Here is a 25,819-nt window from a genome sequence, read left to right as displayed (position 1 = left end):
ACTGTTCAAGTGCTTCTTGTGAGGAAAACCAGTGTCATTTTTTTTGCATTTTCTATTTGTGTGAACTTGGGCAATTGAGTGGTAAAGTCATACTGGAGGAAGGAGGAATGTATTAATGAGACAGTATAGAAAAGATTAGGGCAGAAATGAATAGACCAATTACACAGCTGAGAAAGTTCAATTGAGTTTTCTATTGATCTGAAAAACTAATCTGAAAATTAATGCCACTAATCTAATTTACTAACACTTTTTAAAACAAATGCTGCAGATGTGTGCTAAGCAGAAATTGCTGGAGAAACTCAGCAGGTCTGGCAGGATCTGTGCAGAGAAAACAGTTAAGTTTGAGTCCAGTGACCCTTCAGAATTTATATTTTTTTGTTTTAATTCATTCATGAGATTTGGGCATTGCTGCATTGGCAAGGCCAGCACTGGTGCCTATCCCTTTATTTATTTTCTAATTTCATGGCAACTGGGCCTCTATGCTATAGTTTCAAAGAATGAGAGGGCATTTCTCTAAAAGCTACAAAAGGGATACATAGGGCAGATGCAGGTAAGATGTTTCCCCAGTTAAGTTATCTAGAACCAGAAGCCATAATTTCAGCATAAGGGGGTAGCCACTGAGGACTAAGGTGAGGAGAAATTATAGTATGGAAAGTGTTGTGAATCTTTGGAATACTCTACTCTGGAAAGCTATGGAAATTCATCATTTAATGCGCTTAGAGATTGACATATTTCTAAATATGGATGAAATAAAGCAACATAGGGATAGTGGGGGGGCATTGAAGTGTCTGATCAGCCATGATAATGCCCAGACTGGCTCCAATGCTTATGATATCTTGTTTCAAATACTTTTATTTTTTTCTGTATCTAGAATGTGTAACTTTGTTCAGTCAATGACAATAAGGCTGGCAGAGAACATTCATACTCTGCAGAAATGGTTAATAACACACAGTGGCATTATAGCTGTTACTCCCCACCGTTTAAATGGTATAGAGTGCTAACACTCCCATGGTTCAGACATTGCTTTGCCCAAACATGCAAGGGACAAGCATTCCCAGGCTTAGACAACACACTGTTAACAACAACCAAACAATAACATTTGAAGTGTTAATACCTATATTGGTAATTTTGAAAAAGGATTAGTGCTAATACACACACTTAGAGAAATAATTAATCTAGTTGTTCAATGCAACAGGGATGGTTTGTGTGTTATGTTCCTGCTCAAACTTGAGGAGGTAGCCAAATGAAGTTATGCTACTGGATGACAGAATGCCACCAATTACTTGTCAGTATGAGCACAATCCCACATTGAGAGAACGCATAATGTAGCTCTGAAATTTGGTTCAAAAAGTGACAGAATTTTACATTGCCAACTCCACATTCAAACCCATTATCTTCTGTAAAAACATATTTTAGTTACCCAGGAGGATCCTATGAAAAGTGATGTACATTACCTGTGTTTTTGATGAGGGTAGCAAAATTTGCAATAAATGCAAAATTTCTCTCATCAGATATTTAGACATTATTTCATTTTTGGTAACACTATTGCTGGGTGAAATCCAAATGGCAACAAATTTAACACCAAATTCATACAGATGTAAAGGCAAGTTAGTAACTTTATTTTCTAAAGCTCAAATTTTATGTCACAATACCCAGTTTTGTATATGTTTATCTAAATACAATTAGGGATCTCATCAGGTTCTTGGATAACCTCTTGCAGAGTTATTTTTGAACTGCACGAATGGAAATCCAAATTCAGGACAGCTTTCAATCTTTTCCAAAAGAAGGCCTGCTGAAACTCATTCTGAGGCCATTCCAAATAAGTGTTTCTGTTCATCAGTTTCCTTAGTTTGCAAAATCGATCTGGGATGGAATTCTTTGGAATAGGTTCTAACAGGAGTAAGATAAGACCATCCTTTTTGTCATCAAACACCTGTTGGTGTGCAAAGAAGAATTCATAATGGCACCATTCACTTTCCACAAAGTGTTTTGATAGGATAAATATGGTTTTATAACTTTTTGATATGCAATCAATTATATTATTAATTATTGATTTTCCAGGTTTGAAATCTCTTTCATGGATACAGATGCGGTAAGGTGGGTCATTATTTTCTAACTGTACAAGCAGTTTGTTCTTCACCCATGCCGAATCATGCTCACTGTATGAAACAAAAGCATTGTACTCAAAATTTGTTTCAACCAGGTTGGCATCTAGACTTCTTTTAGCTTTAAGCCAAAGCCAGAGTGTGCGGCAATACCAGGTGATGTTATACTTTATACACAGCACAATGCAGACACCTACCAAAAGTCCAAAACATGCCAAAAGAACCCCAACAAACAAAGGAATTTTGCATTCAATTGGGGAAAATTTCAGGGCTTGGATAACTCGACCCTTAAATTTTCTTGGACTTGCACATCGATACTGGTTTGGCCAATCAAGAATCACTACATGTGTTTTTTGAACATAATTAGAGACTGATTGAATTGCACAGAAGCATTCCAAAGGATTGTTGCTGAATTTGAGTTCATCTAGATCTAATGATTGTAAAGAGTGTATGTTTATGTTACGAATTTTATTGTGGTCAACGTGTAAGATTTTCAGTGAGTAACCCACTGGAATTTCAGGTAAAGATGCTATGAAGTTTTCGGTTAAAAAAACCTCACGGAGATTTCTGAGCCTTTTGAGGTTTGCAACTGCAGTGATGGAATTGTAACTCAGATCTAGTGATTCTAATGATGCTGGCAAGCAGCCGAACACATTGCTTTCCAGGTTATTGTGTGAAAAATTTATATGCTTTAGAGTCTGAGGCCATGTGCAGGTCAGTCCCTTCTGTAGTACAAGGTCATTATGACTAGCATTTATACAAGACAAGTTCTCCATTTTAGATAACAATGTGCTAAATTTTTGTAGATTTAAAAACTTGTTGTTGTTTGCTATGAGAGTATTAAGATTGGGAAAAGGAGCAAAGCATTTTCCAGGAATAAAGCTGAGTTCTTCAAGCAAGTTAACAGATATATCCAAATATCTTAAGTGTGTCATAACTTCTGATACCTGACATGGAATGTAAAACAAATTTCCATCTCGTATTATTAACTCTGTCAGTTGTGCAAACATATCAATAAGATACGCAAGTGAGTAAAAATGGTAGAAATTTGGATTTTCTATATTAATTATATAAAGCTTGCGCAAACTAATCTGGTCAGATGGTATGGGTATTACGTTCCACTTGCCTATGCCATCCATTAAAATTGTGTCTAAAAATAATTCTTTTATGTTTGAACCTAGAACACTGTTAAGTAAATGTGTGGTCAAAGAATCATCAATGGTAATATTACGCACAACTAGTGTTGAGATATTTAACATTTTCAGAGGGAAAAAGAAATCAATATTCTTTGCTTTTTTAACAAAATCAGAATTTAGAATTTCCAATGTAGTGGTAGTCATTGGAACATCCTTCAAAATATTGATGAGTATTTGTCCTTCCTGCTCAAACTGCAAATCAAGAGACAGCTTTTCTACATTCTGCAAGGCACTAAATGTTCCAGGTTCAAACGCCTGTAGGTCTCCAGTAATTAAGTAAACAGCCTTGAGTGGGATTCCTTGAAGTGCAGATATGGAGCTGGAATTTAAGGAAGTAATATGAGTGTTTCCAAAACGTAAAGAATGTAGTTTCTGCAGTTTGTTGATCTCCGCTCCAAAGTCAGCTGTGAGAAACATATTATTTGTAATATCAAGGTGTGTCAGTGACTGGAGATGGTTAAATGGCAAGACTGAAATATCATACAAAAGATTATTTGCAAGGTCAAGATACCTTAGTTCTGAATTTTTTGCGAATGAACCAGCTTCTATCGCAGTGATATGATTGAACTGAAGAAGTAGTTTCTTCAGCTTGTTAAGATTATGGAAACTCTGCTGTTGAATCATTGTGATGTTGTTATAAGACAGATCCAATACCTCTACATCTGGTGTCAGGATACAAAAAGAATATGGATATCCAATTCCTGAACAGTTCACCAAAACAGTATCTATCATTTCTGGTAATGCGTAAATAGGCATAATTAGAACACTTATCAATGTAACAATTACTCGTAGGAGTGTCATCTTGGCCTTGATGGCTGAAGAAAATTCAACTTCCAAATAAAAGCTCCTCTATTCATACACTAACAATCTTCAAACACATTCTGTTAAAAGAACAAAAATGAATTATGAAAATACAACCTTGGTCACAAAAAAGATATTAAAAAGATCTCGTTTCTCTTCAAATCACTGAAAGTACTATAAATCATGTCTTTTTGATTTCAAAATCTATGATGCTAGGTGGCAATGAATCAGATGCCTTAATAGTCAGGTTAGGTAAAGTGGCCATGCTAAATTGCTGAAAATGTGTTGCTGGTTAAAGCGCAGCAGGTCAGGCAGCATCCAAGGAACAGGAAATTCGACGTTTCGGGCACAAGCCCTTCATCAGCCCATTGTATTCAGGGGTATGTAGGTGAGGTACATCAGTTAGGGGTAAATGTAGACTAATAGGGTAGGAGAATGGGCACGTGGATGAGGTGCCGCCCCCTGCCAGGGGTTACTCTTTGGATAGTTGGCGTGGACTTGTTGGGCCGAATGGCCTGTTTCCACATTGTAAAGATTCTATGATTTCTATGAATTGCAAATAGATGAGAGGCTGTAAAAACATGCCTATTTTATATCCAATGTTCCACTTTCTTTTGGATTCCAAGGGCTTTAGTCTTTTGACTGGTTTACAATGTAAGACATTGTCAAAAGATCAACCTTATTAACCTTGATAATATCTATGTCAAAACGTATGGTGCTGGAAAAGTACAGCAGATCAGGCAGCATCCATGCAGCAGGAGAATCGATGTTTCAGACATAAGCCCTTCATCAGGAATGTGGGGGGGAGGAAGGGTGTTGAGAGATAAATAGGGTGGGGGTGGGGATGGGGATAAGGTAGCTGGGAAGGTGATAGGTAAATGCAGGTGGGGAGTGATGGTGATGGGTCAGAGGGGAGGGGGAGCGGATAGGTGAGGAGGCAGAAGTGGGTACTGCAGATGCTGGGGATTACACTGGTGCTGGAAAAGCACAGCAGGTCAGGCAGCATCAAGGAGCAGGAAAATTGATGTTTCGGGCAAAAGCCCTTCATTGGGTGAGAAGGAGGATGGACAGTTGGGACAGGTGAAGAGGGCGGGGCTGTGTTGGAGGACTGGATCTGGGATGAGGGGGAGGGGAGATGTGGAAAGAAACTGGTGAAATTGACATTGATGCCGTGTGATTGGAGGGTCTAAAGGCGGAAGATGAGGCGTTCTTCCTCCAGTTGTCAGGTAGCTTGGATTTGGTGGTGGAAGAGGCCAAGGATGTGCCTGTCCTTGGCGGAGTGGGAGGGGGAGTTGAAGTGGTTAGCCGCAGTGCGATGGGGTTGATTAGTGAGTGTGTCCCAGAGATGTTCTCTGAAGTGTTCTACAAGTTGACATCCTGCTTCCCTGATGTAGAGGAGACCACATCAAGAGCAACGGACATAGTCGATGATGTGTGTGGAGGTGCAGGAAAATCATTGTTGGATGTGGCCTTGGATAGAAGTGTTGGGAGGGGTGGGGGGTGGTGTGGCACAGGTTTTACACCACCTGCAGTGGCAAGGGAAGGTGCCAGGAGTGGAGGGAGGTTTGGTGGGGAGCATAGACCTAACAAGGGAGTCGCAGAGGGAATGGTCTTTGTGGAAGGCTGATAGGGGTGGGGTCTGATTGTAGTTGGCAGAAATGGTGGAGGATAATGTGCTGTATATGGAGATTGGTGGGGTGGAAGGTGAGGATTGGGGGTTTTATCCTTATATTTGGAAGGGTGGGGTTCAAGGGCAGAGGTGTGGAGAAGATGTGTTGATTAGTATTGTTGACCGTGTGCGAGGGGAAATTACAGTCCTTGAAATAGGAGGCAATCTGGGATGTTCTGGAGTATAATTGTTCCTCCTGGGAGCGGATGTGGTAGAGGCAGAGGAACTGGGAGTAAGGGATAGAGTTTTTACAGGAGGAGGTGTAGTCCAGGTAGCTGTGGGAGTTGGTGGGTTTGAAGTAGATGTCCATAGGGCGAAAGGATACTGAATTCATTGCTCTTGATGTGGTCTCCTCAACGTTGGGGAGACGGCACACCAACTCACGGAATATTTTATATAGAACATAGAACATTACAGTGCAGTACAAGCCCTTCTGCCCTCGATGTTGCGCCGCCTTATCATACTAATCTGAAGCCCATCCCACCTACACTATTCCACGTACGTCCATGTGCCTGTCCAATGATGACTTAAATGCACTTAAATTTGGCAAATCTACTATCGTTGCAGGCAAAGCATTCCATACCCTTACTATTCTCTGAGCAAAGAAACTACCTCTGACATCTGTCTTATACCTATCTCCCCTCACTTTAAAGTTGTGTCCCCTCGTGTTTGCCGTCCCCATACAAGGAAAAAGGCTCTCCCTGTCCACCCTATTTAACCCTCTGATTATCTTGTATGTCTCTGTTAGGTCACCTCTGAACCTTCTTCTCTCTAACGAGAACAGCCTCAAGGCCCTCAGCCTATACTCTTAAGACATTCCTTCCATACCAGGCAACATCCTAGTAAATCTCCTCTGCACCCTTTCCAAAGCTTACACATCCTTCTTATAATGCGGTGACCAGAACTGTACACAATACTCCAAGTGTGGCCATACCAGAGCTTTGTACAGCTGCAGCATAACCTCCTGGTTCCAGAACTCAATCCCTCTGCTAAAAAAGGCCAAAACATTGTATGCCTTCTTAACAACCCTGTCAATCTGGGTGGCAACTTTCAGGGATCTGTGTAAATGGACACCGAGATCTCTCTGCTCATCTGCACTCCCAAGAATCCTACCATTAGCCCAGTACTTTGCATTCCAATTACTCCGACCAAAGTGTATCACCTCACACTTTTCCACATTAAACTTCATTTGCCACCTCTCAGCCCAGTTCTGCATCCTATCTATGTCTCTCTGCAACCTACTACATCCTTTGTCACTATTTACAACTCCATCGACCTTAGTGTCATCTGTAAATTTAATAATCCACCCTTCTCAGCCCTCATCCAGGTCATTTATAAAAATGATGAACAGCAGTGGACCCAACACCGACCCTTGCAGTACGCCACTAATAACTGGACACCAAGATGAACATATTCCATCAACTACAACCCTCTGTTTTCTTTCAGCAAGCCAATTACTGATCCAAACTGCTATGTCTCCCACAATCCCATTTAGGGAACATCTCTGGGACAGATGCACCAAACAACCCCACCACCCTGCAGTGGACCACTTCAACTCCCCACCAAGGATATACAAGTCTTGGGTTTCCTCTACAACCAACTCCAAGCCACCCAACACCTGGGGGAAGAGCACTTCGTCTTTTGCCTTGGGACCCTCCCATTCATCTATCAACCCCCTTGGCCCCCTCCCCCACATTCCTGATGAAGGGCTTATGCCTGAAATGTCGACTCTCCTGCCCCTTCAAAGCTGCCTGACCTGCTGTGCTTTTCCAGCGCCACACTTTTCGACTCTGATCTCTAGGATCTGCAGTCCTCAGTTTCTCCTTGATAATATCCATATAGATTCTGGTCAAATATTTTACCTGTATCAACCATCCGTGTTATTCCTTTAAAAAAAAGGAGTTAAATCAAGTTTCCGACAGAACCTTCCAAAAGTAAATGAAGAAAGGTCACTGGAGCCAAAACATTAATTTTCTCCAGACCTGCTGAGTTTCGCCTGCAATTTCTGATGAAAAATCACCATAATGCCTAGCATATTTCAAACACACCATTGACTTAATCACTGGATTCCAATCCATCACCGAAGAATCTGAATTTCAGTTCCTGCCTAGTTCTATCACCCAGCACACTGTTGTTTTCTTTTTTCGTGGGCTTCCCACTGCTCCCAGGTTAAGAACTATGCCATGTCTTCTGTCTGTACACACTATCTTTTGATTTCTAATAGATTCTACTTTTTTTGTGGTTGTAATTAGCAAAAAGTTTAGAGAGGTTGATGCTCTAATTTAATTCATAATATTTCACAGTTTCATCCCCTTCCCACTGGAAAGAAATTGAATGTTGTCAGTGCACAAGTCTGATCTGTTTCTGTTAACAATTTGTGTCTCTACTATATTTCTGCTTGATCTTCCATCCCCTTTTCACCCATTCTCTGCACTTCACAAATATTTTTACAGTTTCTATTATTATTCTTCCCATTGCCACAAGCCAGGGTATTATTTCATTTATGTGTTTCCTGTTTTCCATTTAGAACCACGAAATCCCAAAAAGCAGAGAAGGAAGTCATTGGCCCATCACATTGGTGACAGCTCAGTGGAAATGCTAATTTGTCCTTGCTCCTTTCCCTTAGCCCCGCAAGTTTCATCTTTTCAGTTATATTCATTTCCTGTTTTTGATATTCGTTATTGAAAGTTATCTTTCAACACCTGCCTCATTCCTGTTATGCAGGAAACATAAATTCTCCTGCTCCTTGGAATGCTGCCTGACCTACTGTGCTTTTCCAGCAACACACTCACGGCATTGAGAATTATCTGTATGTTTTTAGATAGTACCTTAAAGGTCGTGTTCGTTCCTCACCTGTAGTTCTCTGCTTCTTTCTGTCTTTTTTAAAATGAAGTTTCTTCCACTTTTCTCCCTGAAACTGAGCTGACCCTGCTTTCCCCTGAGCCGGATGTGCAATACTTAACGTATTACATTTAGCTGCAGAATTACCAAAATTATTCTTCATGCGAAAAATTCACGGCTGCCGAGAGCTGGTTATCCTAGTGAGTAAAGATGCTAAAGTCTAAGAACTACTTATGAATATTATCCGCGAGTCGACTGAAGACAGACACAATTTTCTTGAATTGCTGTAACTTTTCAGTTTCCGCACCCATTCTTTCAGCACAAGACGCGGAGTCTCCCACCTTATCGGCACATTCTCACTTCTCAAAGTGGCCCGATTATGATCTGTTTCAAGTCGTTAAAAGCTTAGTTCAGTTCTTTAGTTGCTTTACACTTGATTTCTAGTTGATCGGGACGAGGGAATCAATCCAGCACACAGACCCACGATGCTACCGTTCAACCCTGTTGGTTTTTCGAGCTTTCTTGAGTTTCTAATCTCTTTGTAAGTTGCACAGAGGGAACCACCGTTTACAACCAGAAAACCCTGCATCTGATTTACAAGCAATATTCAGAGCTCGGAAAAAAACAACAATCACGTCAGTTGGTTTTGGATTTCATCCTGTAGTTGTTTCACCTGGACAGGTAGCTGTGGACTGAAGCACAGTACGTCATGCGTGAGTATTTGACCGCTCCTCCTGGAAGTTGTCATCAACCTGTATTCAGATATTATTACTCACCTCTGGGGCAGGTGGGGTACCAGGACCCAAGGTATGGAAACCACAAGCACCACCAGAGCTGCCTTTTCGCGAAATGATAACAATGCAAAGCAGTCAGCACATCTACTTGTGCAGGGTTTTGTGCAAAAGCTACTCAATTAGTATTCCTGTCATGTTTTTCCCTTCCCCCTCCCCCAAGTACTTATCCAATTCACTTTTGAAAGTCAACTTTGAACCTACTACTCACCAACCACATTCCAGGTCATAACTTGGTTTAAAAAATCCCTTTCCATGTTTTTGCTAATGACTTCAAATAATGTTTAAATGTTTAATTGTAGATTGATAGTTGATTTACAAACTTTACTAGTTTCACCTGTGACATATCTTTTTACCAAAACTACAGTATTGCATCAGGATGTCTGGAGTATCATGGAACAATAGACCAAAGCAGAACATCACTAACCATAGCATGGTCAGTAATTAAAGCAGAGGGACGTAGACATAGACAGAACAAGAGACTCACAAAGATTGACGCTGTGAAAGAGAGTCTTGCTACTAAAAAAAAATTAGGTTAATTCCATTTTTTCACTTTTTCCCTTCTTAGTTTAAATTTCTAACCAAAGATTTCCTCTGCCTTTGCTACATGGGCCACTACCACCTGATGAAGGAGCGACGCTCCGAAAGCTAGTGTGCTTCCAATTATACCTGTTGGATATAACCTGGTGTTGTGTGATTTTAAACTTTGGGCCATGGGGCTTTTCTTTACATTAAAGGTACATTATTATCCTTTGTCTTCCTATGCCATAAATCACTACAAGCACAGGGCCAAATAATCTTTTATTGTGATTGAATAATTAGCTAAACAATACAATCCTTCCTTTGGTCTTGCTGCATGAAACCTTTTCATATTTTATCTTTCTTGCCCTCCACTGTCACAAGTTGTCTTTTGTTGTTCATTCCACTCCCCCACCCACCATATCTATATTTGCTCAAAAAAAAGTTTCAAATTCCTCCCTATTCTGATGGAAGGTCACAGACATTGGCCTCGATTTTCTAGCCTCCAGATATTCAGAGATCAGACATATAGCTGGAGATGTAAACTGGGAATCTTTAGAGGTCCTGATGCAATGATTCTGTGCAAATTGCCTAACAAGTTTAAACTTCTGCCAGACAATTTACCTGCTGCATGTAAACAATTCCCACTCAGATTAAAAACATTTGGATAGTTCCAATTTATTTACCTGGACAGTTGCCTAGTAAATATTAGACTGATATTAAAACCATCTAACTTCTCTCACCAATTACCTGAAGCCCCCAATTCCCCTTCAAAAAATACATTTCCCCCTAACCAAACTAGAGTAGAGTCCTTCCCAACTAACCCCTGACTTGGATTGCTCCTTGCTTTAACCAGACCACTCAATCCCTCCCAGCCTCTCAACCTGACCCTATTACCCCTTGACCTGACAAGTCCACTTGGCCACAGCCCTCATGACCCAGATGCATATTTTACCCACCTGTCATCATGTCACATATAGAACATTACAGTGCGGTACAGGCCCTTTGACCCTCGATGTTGCATCGACCAGTCATACCAATCTGAAGCCCATCTAACCTACACTATTCCATGTACGTCCATATGTTTGTCCAATGACGACTTAAATGCAGTTAAAGTTGGTGAATCTACTACCGTTGCAGGCAAAACATTCCATACCCTTACTACTCTCTCTACCCACCTATTATCAAACTTACCTAATTGCACCTTACCCACTTACCTCATTCATAATAATTCACTTTGTGATCAGCAGACAGTGCAAATCATGAAATAGTGATTCTTTATTTCACTGGCATCAAGTATTTACAAATACTTAAGACAGAAGTGAGGAGGAATATCTTACCGGAGAATGATGAATTTATGAAATTCTTTAATGAAGAGAGCAGTCAAGGTTGAGTTAAGTATGTTCAAAGCTGACATAGATTTTTAATTATTAAGGGAATCAAGAGTTATGAGAAAAAGGCAGGGAAGTGGGGTTGAGTATCATCGATCAACCATGATCTCATTGAATGGTGAAGTGGTCTCCAAAGGCATGTACTCCAACATCTTATCTTACGATGGAAAATTAAGATTAAATTAAGTAGAGGGTACTTACATGAAATTAAGACTGGATTTTCTCAATTAGATGTGAAATACTTAACCTTTCCTTCCATGATACCACTTTTGACAAAAATGCTTTCCTCCAGAGGGGATTTGCACATGCTTCTCTGTTTGATGCTCTCCCTCCCTCTTGCTGTTTGCTGCTGTATACCATTTTAGAACTAACACTGTGAAAAGCTGTTTGTATGTCTCAAAATTTTGTGTTTTAGTGGTGTACACTTACAAGAATCTGGCAGTTAGTGCCATTAAAACAGATATTGCTTGGCCTCTCCTGGTGACCTCGTGCTGTGTAGAAGGATACCGACTTCAGGTATGTTCTGCATTTCTAAAAAGACTGAAATAATTTCATCAGAGGCAAAAATGAGGAACGACATCAGTAGTTCCTGATGGAATAAAGTAGGAGCAAGAATGGTAGTGATAGTGATTGCTGCTCCCAGAAGATTTGGCCCATTTCCCTATTTCTCTCTACAGATGCCACCAGACTTGCTGAATGTTTAGAGCATTTTCAGGCTTATTTCAAATTTCCAGTGTCTGGAGAATTTTACTGTCATTTTGGAATCTGTTCAACTGTAAAAATGTTCTCATTCCTGTGTAAATTGGTAAGAAACAGAATACCAGTTTCTGTGTCTCACTGCAGGGGTCATCATGTAATTGAGTAAAAAATGAGGTCTGCAGATGCTGGAGATCACAGCTGCAAATGTGTTGCTGGTCAAAGCACAGCAGGCCAGGCAGCATCTCAGGAATAGAGAATTCGACGTTTCGAGCATAAGCCCTGATGAAGGGCTTATGCTCGAAACGTCGAATTCATCATGTAATTGCACTAGAGGCGGTTAAGTGAAGGTTCATTATATTCATTCCAGAGATGAAAGGCATGTCTTATGAAGAGAGATGGAGCAGATTAGGCCTATACTTGCTAGAGTTTAGAAGGATGACAGGAGATCTAAGGAATATAAGAAGCTAAAGGGGATTGACAAAGTGGGACAATCCAGAATGAGAGGTCATATTTTTAGGCTAAGGGGTGATGGATGTCAATCAGAGATGAGAAAGCATTACTTCTCTTAAAGGGTCAGTAATCTATGGAATTCACTAACCAGAAGCATTGTTGCCGAGACATTGAATAAATCTGAGGACATAGATTTTTAATTAGTGATTGGTTATGGAGAGTAGACAGAAAAGTAGAGAGTTGAGGTTGAAAATTGATCAGCCATGATTTTAAAGAGCACAGCAAACTCATGGGGCTGAACTGCCTCCACATAATCCTATTTCTTATGAGGAATGCCCTTCAGGGAATATCATGACTTTTTTCCAAGCAGTGTATTGAAACATTGTTACCCAATTATCAAATTTCAAACTGGTCAAACTACAATTTGTCATTTACTGACTCAGGAATGTAACCAAAAAAAGTCCCATCTTTAAGGAAAATAATTGCAAAATTGATTTCAGCAAACTTTGTTCTCTGGACAGAATATGTGATGATTTTTTTTAGTGACAATATTAAATTTGTAAAGTTATAAAATAGGTGTTTGATAGCTATCAGGCTAATCAATATATTCAATGACAAGCTCTTTCAAAGGATTTTCTTTGTTGTTTGGGTTGTTGACAATGTTGTATTTTGTGTCAGTGGTGCTTCTCCATTTCAGTACTCTATGAATCCAGTTCATTTATTACTGTCTCAAGAAGTAATATTCACTACAATTATATGTAGGCAACTGGGAAAGGATGAACACCACTGAAACCATACCTGCTTCTTAAACTATGCACACATTATTTGCTGTTGTTTCCTCCCTTCCTTCTCCCTTTGATGTTTGTCCATACAAAAATTTAATTTTGCATCCAAGTAAGGTAAGTGCATAGTCAAGGGCACTATTAAGAGATCTTTTGTGTTTTGCATAATTTTGATGTTATTTTGTATGGAATCTTGTGCAATTCTCTTTAAACAGACTACAGGAAGAGAATAGGAAACTAAGTAATTACACTGCTTATCCAATGTACATTTTTGCTCATTCCATTGTAATACCATGTTTTCTATTTGACTTGCATTTTATTTCAATTGAATATTGGGAAGACGTCACCTTCAGCTTCCTTTACAAACTTCATTTTCAAAGAAGATGGCGCTGAAAATTAATTACCCCATAGATGTCAGCTCTTAAGTCCACCTTTTAAACTCAGAAAATTCTTCCCAAAATTGACAGGGAGGGGAAGCTATAGAAGAGGTCATTGGCTGAAGCAATCGAGTATAGAAATGAACCACTGGTGTGGGTGATCAACATTTTGAAAGCCATTAGTTACAAGGTAACAATAAGTAAAACATGCATTTTTTTGCGGTCTGGAAAATGGGATCATTTTGTATGCCAGGTCAGCTGTCATGATACACAGTTTGGTAATTATGGAGTCACATTCCTTCCGGTTTTCATTGTCGCTGGAGATTTTAAAACTGCTCAACATTTTTCTTAACTTTTTGTTTGTCTCTTTTTTTGCTTTACGCAATTTTCCTTTCTCTTTTTTTGTGCCTAATTTGACATTGAATTCATCACTCCAAAATTTATACCTAGCCTTTGCAATGTTAATTTCTCTATTCTCCAACATGTTGGAACTTTACAGCCGCTTGCTGTTTTCTCAGCTCCCATTTGCCTGGTTTCTCTTGTTGTGGTATGAGCAGCTCAAATTTTCAGCAATGTAACAGAACAAATGTTTAAATGTATAGGGAATTGTAATTAACAGAAAATGCTGTTCAAAGTATTCCAACAGCAAATTTTGACACACTACCCTTCCAGTGATATCCATTTGCAAAATCATGAAATTGATTTTCTGCAGGATATCCTTCCCAACCTTTTTTTAAATAAAGCTCATTCAATAAACAACAAAATAAATAAGGAACATTCCATCCCCAATGACTCACATATTTTTACGGTCAGTGAAAGAAATGACTTTGGGAACACCTCAGCTTAAAGGCATTGTGCTTGCAAAGAGGTGAAATTATCTTAGACCTGCATCTCTAAATTATTTTTCTCTGTGTAATGTCCGATGGAGAAAACTGACAACTTGTTTAGTACAGGTACTGGGAGAATCGAACACTGAGTTTGTGGAAGCTGTGAGGGTTTCATATTGTAGTGGGTGAGGGTAGGAAACAAATTAGGATATTGTGCTTATGATGAAACAGTGAGAATGCACCACCACCCATATTGAGTCAGATTTTGCATTTGAAAGCCTCTTTATTTATACACAGAAATTCTAACAAATCTTCTAGTAATTTGCAATTCTTACAAGTATCTCAGAAAGAAACAGATATTCAAATGAGACACATGGGCGGCACGGTGGCACAGTGGTTAGCACTGCTGCCTCACAGTGCCAGAGACCCAGATTCAATTCCCACCTCAGGCGACTGTGTGTAACAATGAGCCACAACATGATGACTCTGTTTATTGTTGTCTGGTAAGATCCTGTGGCATAAAATGCAAAGGCAATAGTGATGGGCACTGAGAGGGTCTTCCATACCCTGGTTTGAGGCTTCAGATTGGAGTGAACAATCCACCCTGAGCTCATTGTTGTATAGGATTTATTCTCCTGAAAGACCTGGAGTATTACCTGCATTCAGAGATTGCAGGCAATGTGGTCAAGAAGGGGCACGTGTGGGGCACTTGCCTTTAATGAAATGAGACGTAGAATATTATTCTGGAATTAAAAAAACCACTAGACTGCAGGTGGAGTATTACTTACAGTTTTGATTACTGTATTGTAGGAAAGATGGGATTGCACTAGAGAGGGTACAGAGAAGATAAAATAATTTTGCCTGGTCTGAAGAATTCCCGGTATGAGAAAAATTGGATAGGATAAAGTTGATTTCTTCAGAATGGAGGAAGTTACGGTGGGAGACCTGAGAGGGGATAAAATTTAAAAGATTAAGTAGAATGGATAGGAATGTTGGGGTGTCTACAAAGGGGGACAGAGATCTAGGGATGTTTAGAGGGGATGCAAGGGGAATTGTTTCCATACGAATGGTGCTCAAAGGGGTGGTAGAATAGAATTCCTCATAATTTTAAGAAGGTACAAAACTCAAACTATGACTGTAGCCATCCAAGTCAGACTATTACCCACAAGCTGAAATCCTGCTTTGGAAGATCCATTCCTGGTGCTATTACAACCTTTCGCCCTATGTCCGGCTGAATCCGGAGAAAGGATTGTTAATCTTGACATTGTAAATTATAGTAATTTAGATTCTATTGCAAAGCATTGAGAACCAACATTTGCATTTCTTGATTTGTGCTTCTTTTGCATGTATTTGCTGTTAATGATATGGTTATTATCTTTGGGCTGCTCAATTGGCAGACAAACAGTTGGAATATATTTACTGATGGGTTCATTGTAATACCAGTTGTATGCTTGCTGAAATGTTGTTCACTTGTGAAAGTTCATCTCCTGGATATCAACCTTCTGATTGTCTTTTAATACTTTAAACTGTGCACATTACATGACTTTCACTGTTTAAACTAAAGCTGTATTTGGATGTCTATATCATTTATCCTCTTGCATTACTCTAATATGATCACCTTGATCCTTTCCAGGTTTCCTCATTTTAATCACCTGATGCTGGGGATCAGCCTGTAACACTAGTGCTTTAAATGTCCTACTGGATTTTCAATGACTACAACCTAGCACAAAGTTTGATCTGGCCAGAGAATTGTACAGTTTGATCATTGACTTCTCATTCCCTTCACTTTGTTGCTGTTGCATTTGATGATCATGAACAATAAGTTTCCCAGCTATTTCAACACAATTCACATACTTTTGTCCAGTTTTCCTTCCTATGTAGAATACTTTTTATTCAACTGCATTAGTTTTTAGTTGTCATTCTTTAGTTTGGTCATTTTTTTGTTTAACTCCTTTGGCAGTTTCTGGTTACTCCAAATCAAGGACTTTACTTCATGGATGAACAAGTAGCTGGAAATGCAGGTAATCAAACTCCACATTGCTTTGTGAAGGAGTCAATGTCTGAGGTATTTCTAATGATGATGCAAAGATTCTATCAAAACCTTTCAGTTTACAGAAGACTAGGTAACGTTTGACTTGAATTAATGTCATACTGCCAAAAGCAAAATGAAAATAAACAATCAATTCATAGGCAGGTACATTCATTCATTTACAAAGGTGAAAGTGACTTAGCCAAGATTAAATTAGCTAAAAGGCTATTGGAGCTAATCTGTTTCCTCATCCATTAAAGCTTTTGGGTTTGGTTAAAAGTCATCATCAAAAGGATATAAAATGGAATCAAGTTTGAAACCATTGTTGTGGGCTAACAACACCTTCAGTGATTAACTCTGCACCATCTATTGCAACTATCAACAGGGTGAGTAAAGCATCCAAATTCTACATGAGACATGGCCTGTCTCAAACACCAAAGCAGAGTCCAACATTTCATGACATACGAAAGCTACAGTCTACAACAGGACATTAGGTTTCTCTGGACAAAGGGTAAAGGATGTGCAGGATGTCCCAAAGTGTTGTAGAATTCTTCAGACCAATACATGAAGAAAGGTCAAACAAGAAACATCAAGAACATTTCCAAAGTTCCATCCAAAATACACAAGCACATCGAAGAAGCTTACAATTGCCACATGGTCAATTTGCCATACCACATGGACACCATCATAAATGTTTATAGATTTACTTCCATCCAAGTGATATACCTTGGCATGGACTGTATGCCAAGATTGACATTGATGCAAGTGCTGAGAATGTGTTGCTGGAAAAGCGCAGCAGGTCAGGCAGCATCCAAGGAGCAGGAGAATCGACGTTTCGGGCATGAGCCCTTATTCATTATTGCAAGTGCACAAACTATCCCTTTAGGCATCTTAAATAAGATGTACTCTGGAAACTGACATAGCATACTATGTATGGATTGCATTATACTAATTGTTTACAATGAGTTTAACATCTTATTCCAAGTTGAAAATCATTAAAGCTCCTCAGGATGGAATCTGAAATGTTTTACATTGTTGAAGCAGCTGGACTCTCTTTATTGGCCCACCAGCATGCACAATGATTTATGATTCATTAACTTAAAAAAAACTGTAACAATAAGATTCTAGACTGTAACCCTAAGTCTGTCCATGACCTACATGAACTTTACCAAGAGGTGTTTTATGATATTGGCAACTTTAAAGGCAATGTGGTGTTAACTATTACTGGACTGACCCAGAACATTAACTGCAACATTCACATTCAAGTCAAGCTCAAACAGAAATTGGATTGTATGGTGAAAAATAGCATCATCTACAAAGATGAACATCATACTCCATCACTTGCATTTCAAAGAAAAGGCACAGTATATATTTACATCCTAGGACACTGAATATTGAATTAAAGAGATGTTTACAAAAGATTTTTATCCTGGAAGGACTTAATCCCAGAGTTTCAGGAGTTAAACACTTTTCCAAACTTGATGCCAAGAATGAATATTAGTCGATCTGTTATTTCACAAAGTCACAAAAACTGATAACTTTAGAACAACTTTCAGTTGATATTTTCCTCAGATTGCTATTTGGGTTAACCATCAACCAGGATGTGTTCCAACAAGATATGGATCTTATCATCTAGAATCTACCAGGTTGTCTCTCCATCACACATGACATTGTAATCCTTAGAGGATCTAAACGTCAGCTTATAACATGGGGAAGGAAACATTGTCTTGTTTTCAACAACGAAAAATATCAAATCGACATGAACCAGATCTACTCATGAAATGTTACTAGATGGATCCTGCCAAATAGCAGATATACAGAAGATGCCTATACCATAAGACAAAGGTCCTTTAAAAACATGCTTTGTTTTCTTCAGTCTTTTTATCTCTAAATTCTGCATCCAAAGTCTCTCCTGTTCAAGATCTTCTCTGTAAAAGTACACCATATATATGACAGGAAGATCACCAGTGTATTTTTCAATCTCAAAAATGTTTGATCATTCAGCAAGTATGTACAGTACTCAATATTATGATTCCTCAAGCCTACAACTTTGGAAATAAGTGCATCCCAAAAAGGCCTTGGAACATGTGAGTATTTGGTAGCAAGGTATTTCTATACAATAGCTCAGGCAAACTACTCCAACTTTGAAGGAAAAACTCTTACTCTGATTTTTGGAACACGAGGGTTTTACACATACTTATTGGCAAGCATTTAACTGTGCATACCAATCACAAACTGTTGGGTATAACCTGTTGACAGTCGTTCACAAGTATACCTCCATAATTACTTGTGAAGATTCAAAAGTATGATTTAAAAGTACAGTACAAACCAGTTTCCCAAATTATGGTTTTCATTGGTCTTATTAGCTGACTTTCAAATTCCACAAAGTACAAAGAAATTATTTTAGAATTGCAAGTGGATGTTACTGAATCTGAATTAGAAGGTACTCTCAACATCAATCTCAAAGTTTGGTCATAGCCAAGCAGAACAGATTTAACAAGCTGCATCATTTAATGACCAGTTGCAACAGTTCAAAAAAGATCATTAGCAGGTGGACCAATTACATTCAACAGGTCCCTAAGCAAGCAGGTTCTTTTCGCTTATGCAGAGAAGAATTGTGACTTTGCAGAAATGTAATTTTTGAAGACAAAGAAGTAACAATCCCACAAACTCCAGATCAGGACATGCTAGACCATAAAGGTCACATGGTTGCAGATTAAAACCAAGAGATGGGTGTATGAATCCATATTGGTCTGGCATCAATGAAAACATCTATGAGCTGATCATGATTTGGAGATGCCTGATGAAGGAGCAGCGCTTTGAGAGCAAGTGCGTCCAAGTAAACCTGTTGGACTATAACCTGGTGTTGTGTGATTTTTATTATGAACTGATCAGGTTGCAAGAGACATGTCAACTCCATTAACCTCAACAGTTGAGAGAATCTCTCTTACAGATTCTTTCCAAGTTGTGGTCCAAGATTATGATTGGTCTTCTACATGTTTAAATACTGAATACAGACATCTTTATCAAATTCCATTGTGTATGACAAATCAAAGATGCTATCACTGACACACTGACCACCATACTCAGTACGGTGCATTAGAGGTTTGGATTAGAAATTGGCTGGCTGGAAGGAGACAGAGGGTAGTAGTTGATGGTATAGGTTCATCTTGGAGTGCAGTTACTAGCGGTGTACCTCAAGGATCTGTTTGGGGACCATTGCTTTTTGTTATCTTTATAAATGATCTAGAGGAGGGGCTTGAAAGCTGGGTGAGTAAGTTTGCGGATGACACAAAAGTCGGTGGAGTTGTGGATAGTGAGGAAGGATGTGGCAGGTTACAGCGGGATATAGACAAGTTGCAAAGCTGGGCAGAAAGGTGGCAAATGGAATTCAATGTAGCTAAGTGTGAAGTCATTCACTTTGGTAGGAGTAACAAGAAGATGGATTACTGGGCTAATGGTAGGCTACTTGGTAGTGTGGATGAGCAGAGGGATCTTGGTGTCCATGTACACAGATCTCTGAAAGTTGCCACCCAGGTAAATAGTGCTGTGAGGAAGGCATATGGTGTACTGGGCTTTATTGGCAGAGGAATTGAGTTCCGGAGTCCTGAGGTCATGTTGCAGTTGTATAAGACTCTGGTGCGGCCTCATCTGGAGTATTGTGTGCAGTTTTGGTTGCCATACTATAGGAAGGATGTGGAGGCATTGGAACGAGTGCAGAGGAGGTTTACCAGGATGTTGCCTGGTATGGTAGGAAAATCATATGAGGAAAGACTGAGGCACTTGGGGCTGTTCTCATTGGAGAAAAGAAGGTTTAGGGGAGATTTGATAGAGGTGTACAAGATGATTAGGGGTTTAGATAGGGTAGACACTGAGAACCTTTTACCGCTAATGGAGTCAGCTGTTACAAGGGAACACAGCTTTAAATTAAGGGGTGGAAGGTATAGGACAGATGTTAGGGGTAGATTCTTTACACAGCGGGTTGTGAGTTCATGGAATGCCCTGCCAGTAGCAGTGGTGAACTCTCCCTCTTTATGGTCATTTAAGCGGGCATTGGATAGGCATTTGGAAGTTATTGGGCTAGTGTAGGTTAGGTAGGATTCGGTCGGCGCAACATTGAGGGCCGAAGGGCCTGTACTGCGCTGTATTTTTCTATGTTCTATGTTCTATGTACATTTGGTGTTTCTCAACAAACTATATCCACAGTATACCAGTGTTCTTTCCAAGACATGACCACAAAATCCAAGCCAGTCAAGTTTAAAGTGATTTACCAAGATTTTTGGGTAGCTATATTCAATCTAAGTGCTATTCCTCGAGGCACTGGCTTACCCTTGCCAACAACTGTCTTGTTTGGAAGACAAATCCACATAGTTCTTCCCTCTCATACTCTCACCACCCAACCATGTCATGACACATTGTTGGTAAGAGGAGAAACAGCATGACTAACGAAAATGCAAACAGTTATCCCAACTCAAACCAGGACAAAGTTTAAGAGTTTGAGTTTGTCACACAATGTTTGTCATGAAAAGAATCCACAATGTTATGTCCAGCCGAAATCATGTGACATTGTGACAAGCTTTGTTCGAGTCCTACAAAGAAAGAAACAACAGATTCAAACTGCATATAATCAAACATCTGTCACACAGGATGACAAATTAGGTACTGAAAGTATTGCGTTAATGCTAGACAACAACCACATGTCCAAGACTCAATACACATCCATCTGTGGCAACAGGTAACACACTGCAGATCGAAGCTACACTGCCAAGCCTTAACTACATAACCAAATCTAGCCCTAATGTTATATGCACACCAAAATGTTGTCTTGATGTGTAAAGACAATATACCTATATGCATCAGAATGGGTTCTATTATGTAAAGGAAAAAATATTTTATTATTTTCACACAGATCCTGGACCAGACAAGCAACTAACCTATAAGATAGTTAGATAGCATCATAATGTTGATGCTCCAGTATAAAGTTATCCAACTCACCTTCAGCAGTATTAGTAATAGTAGTAGCCTGCTTGCAATTACTGTATCTTTGCAGAATGTAGTAAGCACAACACAGACTATGTGTAGATCTCAAATCTTCCAATGGTGTAAACATTAACACACTAATTAAATTTAAAAAGAAAGGTCTTTGTTGTATAAATTACAAGGGTTAGTTCTCAGACAATTATCATTATTGGCACTGACGTTTTACCAAGGTCACATCATCTGTGCATTCATTTACCACTTAATTCTCATAGCTTTAGTGATGGAGACCCTGCTCAAGAAAGATGAAGTAAGCATTTTCTATGAAAATCAGGATGCTAATGCTCAAAGGATAGTCATCCAATGACTATCTTAACATTAGTCTGCCACATCAGATTTGAGAAACGTTATCTTAAAATGTTTTTAAAAAATGGAGGATTGACTGATATAAAAGTTAGAAGAGTGTGATCTTTATTTTGTTATCTGATGTCACACTTTAGCCTTTTGGGGAAAACAAAATAAATGAACCATAGTTAACTGTGTAGAAAATACAGAGAATTACTCATATATACACTTCAAAAAAATAGAATACATCTTCATATCTAACTCCAAGAACTTGTCATCTTCTTATACAGTGTATTGACTTTAAATGACTGGTGGCTATTTGGTCTTTGGTTAAGCATTGGTGAGAATGATAATTTGTCTGCCTTGTTCAAACAGCATGCCAGATTGGTGCCTGCTGTTCACAAGCTTCAGATATGCATACTGCCAAAACATAGCACCATTTTCACAAAACTGTATTAGACAATGGCAGATTTCAAACATTTGCATCCCGGTGGTCCTGACCTATACTTGGGTGGATTAAAAAAAATACTTGAAGTGCTTTTAGTATGGGTATGCAGACACTGCTATATAAACTATGAATGTAGTCTGATATTCAATAGTTCCATCCACACTGTAGGATGATGCTCGTACTTTCATCCTATATGTCTGTGGCTCTCGTAATGGTCTGATTGTAAATACAACTCCTTTCAAGTTCTCATCACGAATGGCAAAGGGTATCAGTGGATCCTCATCAACCATGTAGAAGATTGTTCTGGGATGCATCACTCCATCATGAGTGTAAGCCACAAGGCGGATAAGATCCTGGTTTGCAGAAATACCAAATGGAAGAGCAACAAGCTTATACTCCAAGGCATATGGACTTAGAGCACATTCCAGGTCATTGGGTGGACAATCCTTCAGACAAAATCTATAAAACAAAATTCAATTTCAATTCAAAATCTCAAAGTAGGTACAGGATAAAGGAAGATTTTTGACTCATTCTACTATATCCAATCAGAAAGACCATACATTTTCTCAATTTATTGCGAGGATCTTGCATTGACCACCCTCCCCATTACACATGTTGATCCCTCTTTGTGAAAATAACTTCCTCATACCTGAATGTTTGCATATATTTAAATCCCAAAATATTTACTTTAACAGACTGGCTACAAGTTTACAATATTGTTTATGTGGAGATCTGATGAGGGCAATACTTGCCAATTGATATTTGTTTATTGCAGTGCTAATCAGAGAAAACACGTTGAAAGTAAGGGAAGCTGATTGAAACCAGGCAGTCATTCAGCAGGACAGGAAGAAGTCCTGTTATTGCTAAACCAATGAGATTCATGGAAATACATGAATCAACCAGTTAACTATAAATTACAAACTAATCTGCAACTCGAATATGATTGTTCACAGCTGTTAAAATGAAAATTCTTACATATCCGGGCTCAAGGGAGAAGATTGAGGATGTGCATTGACAAGGAGAGTCCCCAAGAAATCAAGCAGGAAGATTTTAATTGCTGATCACACTTAAACAATCTGCAGTCACCTCAGAGTGACCATCCTTGAACCACGAGTAACCATGAGTTAATTGAAATAGTTTCGTTTAACATTCTCAGTAATGGTGCCGTGTTTAATGTGAAATTGTGTCAATCATAACTCTTGGCCTCTGAACTTAAGATGTAACATAACCCACAGGGGACAGTACTTGTAATTTTTAAAGGTAGAATGGAGTACCGTAAGGAATATTAACACCAAACCTGCAATAGATCCAGAATGTGATCCTTTGTCTCTGGACTACCTTGTTTTACAAATTTTTAGCTCACATCATATAAACACTTAAAATATTGTTTTAACACCACCCAGATGGTTAAGCCAATTATAAAAATAGTAAATCGAAGGAAATAAAATACAACTCACCTACTTAGCTTCTAAAATTATAAATTACTGTCCATTTGTAGACAGCCTCTATCTTTATTCCTTCAATTCAAGGAGCAAAACTGGATAGTATTTTCTGCTTAATGCAGGATTTTGCTGAAGAACTGAACGTAATTGTATTTCTGAATACTGTATATAATCGTATAAAAGTCAAACATTTTGAACTATTTTTAAGGTTAAATTTATGGTGTCAGCTATTACATGAATACTACTTTTGAGAGTCTGAAATTCATGCACAATGAATTACAATAATTCCATGAGTGCTACAGGTGAACTGAGCTGCACACAAAGGGAGGTTGTCAGCTGACTCTGACCTTTTGCACTAAATTCTTCAATTTCCTTCCATTTTCTCTCATCAACTATTGTTTTAGTTTATTAAACTAATATTTTAACTTATTTTAAATCAGAAATAATAGCTTATCAGGCATTTGGCTGTCATACAGTCTCATTGATTATTGTAGCTGTGGGAAATAGTCAACAGCTGCATGGTAATTATAGTGAAGTAAATGCACATAGGTCTACCTTATATAGGAAATGATAGTGTGATACAAAGTTTATCACACTAATTATAATTATATTGCTCATTTGATAATGAACTTAAGAAATCCATACCCTAATTAGTGTAAATTGTACATTAAAACACAATAGCACGAGAAAAAAATCATTTCCTCATCGTAACATTTACGTACAGGAATAATATCTTCACTCTCAAATGTTGATCTGTTATCTGTGAAGAACTAGGGTCGACCTTTACATAAGATATATGTGGAAAATTCCAGATTTTTTGGCTAAAAATAGGGATCGACTTTGACAAGACTTCGACTTTTACTTAAATATATATGGTATAATGCTTTTACTTACTCTCATTTAATCAGATTAGCAGCATTAAATGTATACAGAAAAATACTATTGCGAAATAATTGTTTGTAATAAATGTCATTGCGCAAGCACTGCTTTAATAATTTAGAAATTTGTTACTCTAAGTGTCATAAATCAAATAAGCAATACAGTGGGAAATAATGTTGTGAACTGGCAATCTCTGGATCGGGGAGAAATCTGTGCATTAAACAGGGAAACTGGAAAATAACCTTAGAGTTAGAACTAAGTTAGTGGTATTGGTAAAACTTACCCAGTGACTGGATCCCGTTGGTATTTAGGTGGACAAGGAGTGTCTATGCACTGGTAGCTGCCTCTCATGTTAAAGCACATGTGATTTGCTCCACAGTGGATGTTTTGCTCCAGACACTCATCAATATCTAGACAGTACATACAAAGACAAAATAAATATTATTTTTATAATAAAAATAAAGTATTGCAAAAGCAAGCTTATTTTAAATTGATAACCAAGATGTTCTACTTATTCACAGTACAGTACTCTATTGGAATAGGTTTTTACCAATGCACTCAAATGGATATATCTCCAACAGTCTTTTAATGATGGGTATGAGAATCATGTTATTGCTATGCAGCACTCGGGTGCATAATTCACTTACACAGCCAACAAGATTGACCTGCTTAAGATTTAAAGAAACATTAATTTTTCTTTGGTTATTTTAAAGAGTGATTGTCCAATAGAACTACCTGGTAAAGCATTTGAATGGGTGAAACACGAAGTTCTGATCAACGTTTGATTAACAAGTCCCACCAACACAAAAGTTGGAATGCTGCAAAAAAGCAAAATACTGTAGATACCAGAAACTGAAATAAAAAGCAAAAATACTGGAAATGCTCAGCAGGTTGGATTGAATTTGTGACGAAAGAAAATGATCAACACTTTCTTATCAGGACTTACCGCTCACTATTTCTAGCGTTTTCTGTTTTAATTTGAGATGCTCCAGTTCATCTGAGCAGATATTGGTAAAGGTTGGATGGACACAAAACCTGGTCACAGCTATGTTCCAGTAGAAAAGCACATGCTCGTATTCAATAAGTCAAGGATAGTTGTGAGCTAATGTTTGGTATCATCTTTATAGTTGAACTAGGATGTTTGCTGTCAAGTGCAGGTTTACACATCAAGTCAGTCCAAGTGGCTGTAGTACGTGTGAACGAACAGTAAATACAGTACATTTGACCCTTTAAGCATCTTTTGCCGTTTAA

At 38.6% G+C, this 25,819-nt stretch overlaps 2 protein-coding genes across 2 annotated transcripts in view; both read right to left on the bottom strand.

The window, feature by feature from the left end:
- Positions 1 to 1,667: 1,667 nt before the first annotated feature.
- On the bottom strand, positions 1,668 to 4,102 carry LOC132818507 (toll-like receptor 2). The gene has a single exon (XM_060829567.1). It carries the CDS (start codon positions 4,100 to 4,102, stop codon positions 1,673 to 1,675), a length of 2,430 nt encoding a protein of 809 aa, XP_060685550.1. The 3' UTR covers positions 1,668 to 1,672.
- Positions 4,103 to 21,923: 17,821 nt separating this feature from the next.
- hmcn1 (hemicentin 1) overlaps positions 21,924 to 25,819 on the bottom strand; it is a 610,612-nt gene continuing 606,716 nt past the window's right edge. Inside the window, exons 106-107 of the mRNA XM_060830300.1 lie at positions 24,852 to 24,978; positions 21,924 to 22,706 (exon numbers count right to left, since the gene is read on the bottom strand). Of these exons, the coding sequence (XP_060686283.1) occupies positions 22,340 to 22,706; positions 24,852 to 24,978 (494 nt within the window). The 3' untranslated portion in view covers positions 21,924 to 22,339. The remainder of the gene's footprint in view (positions 22,707 to 24,851; positions 24,979 to 25,819) is intronic.

This window comes from Hemiscyllium ocellatum, chromosome 9, assembly GCF_020745735.1.
Source record: "Hemiscyllium ocellatum isolate sHemOce1 chromosome 9, sHemOce1.pat.X.cur, whole genome shotgun sequence".
Lineage (NCBI taxonomy): Eukaryota > Metazoa > Chordata > Chondrichthyes > Orectolobiformes > Hemiscylliidae > Hemiscyllium > Hemiscyllium ocellatum.
The sequence above is the reverse complement of the archived record's forward strand: the minus strand, read 5'-3'. Positions and strand labels throughout refer to the sequence as shown.

Excerpts from the sequence above, each read along its gene's own strand:
- LOC132818507 (XM_060829567.1), bottom strand. The coding sequence starts at position 4,102 with ATGACACTCCTACGAGTAATTGTTACATTGATAAGTGTTCTAATTATG.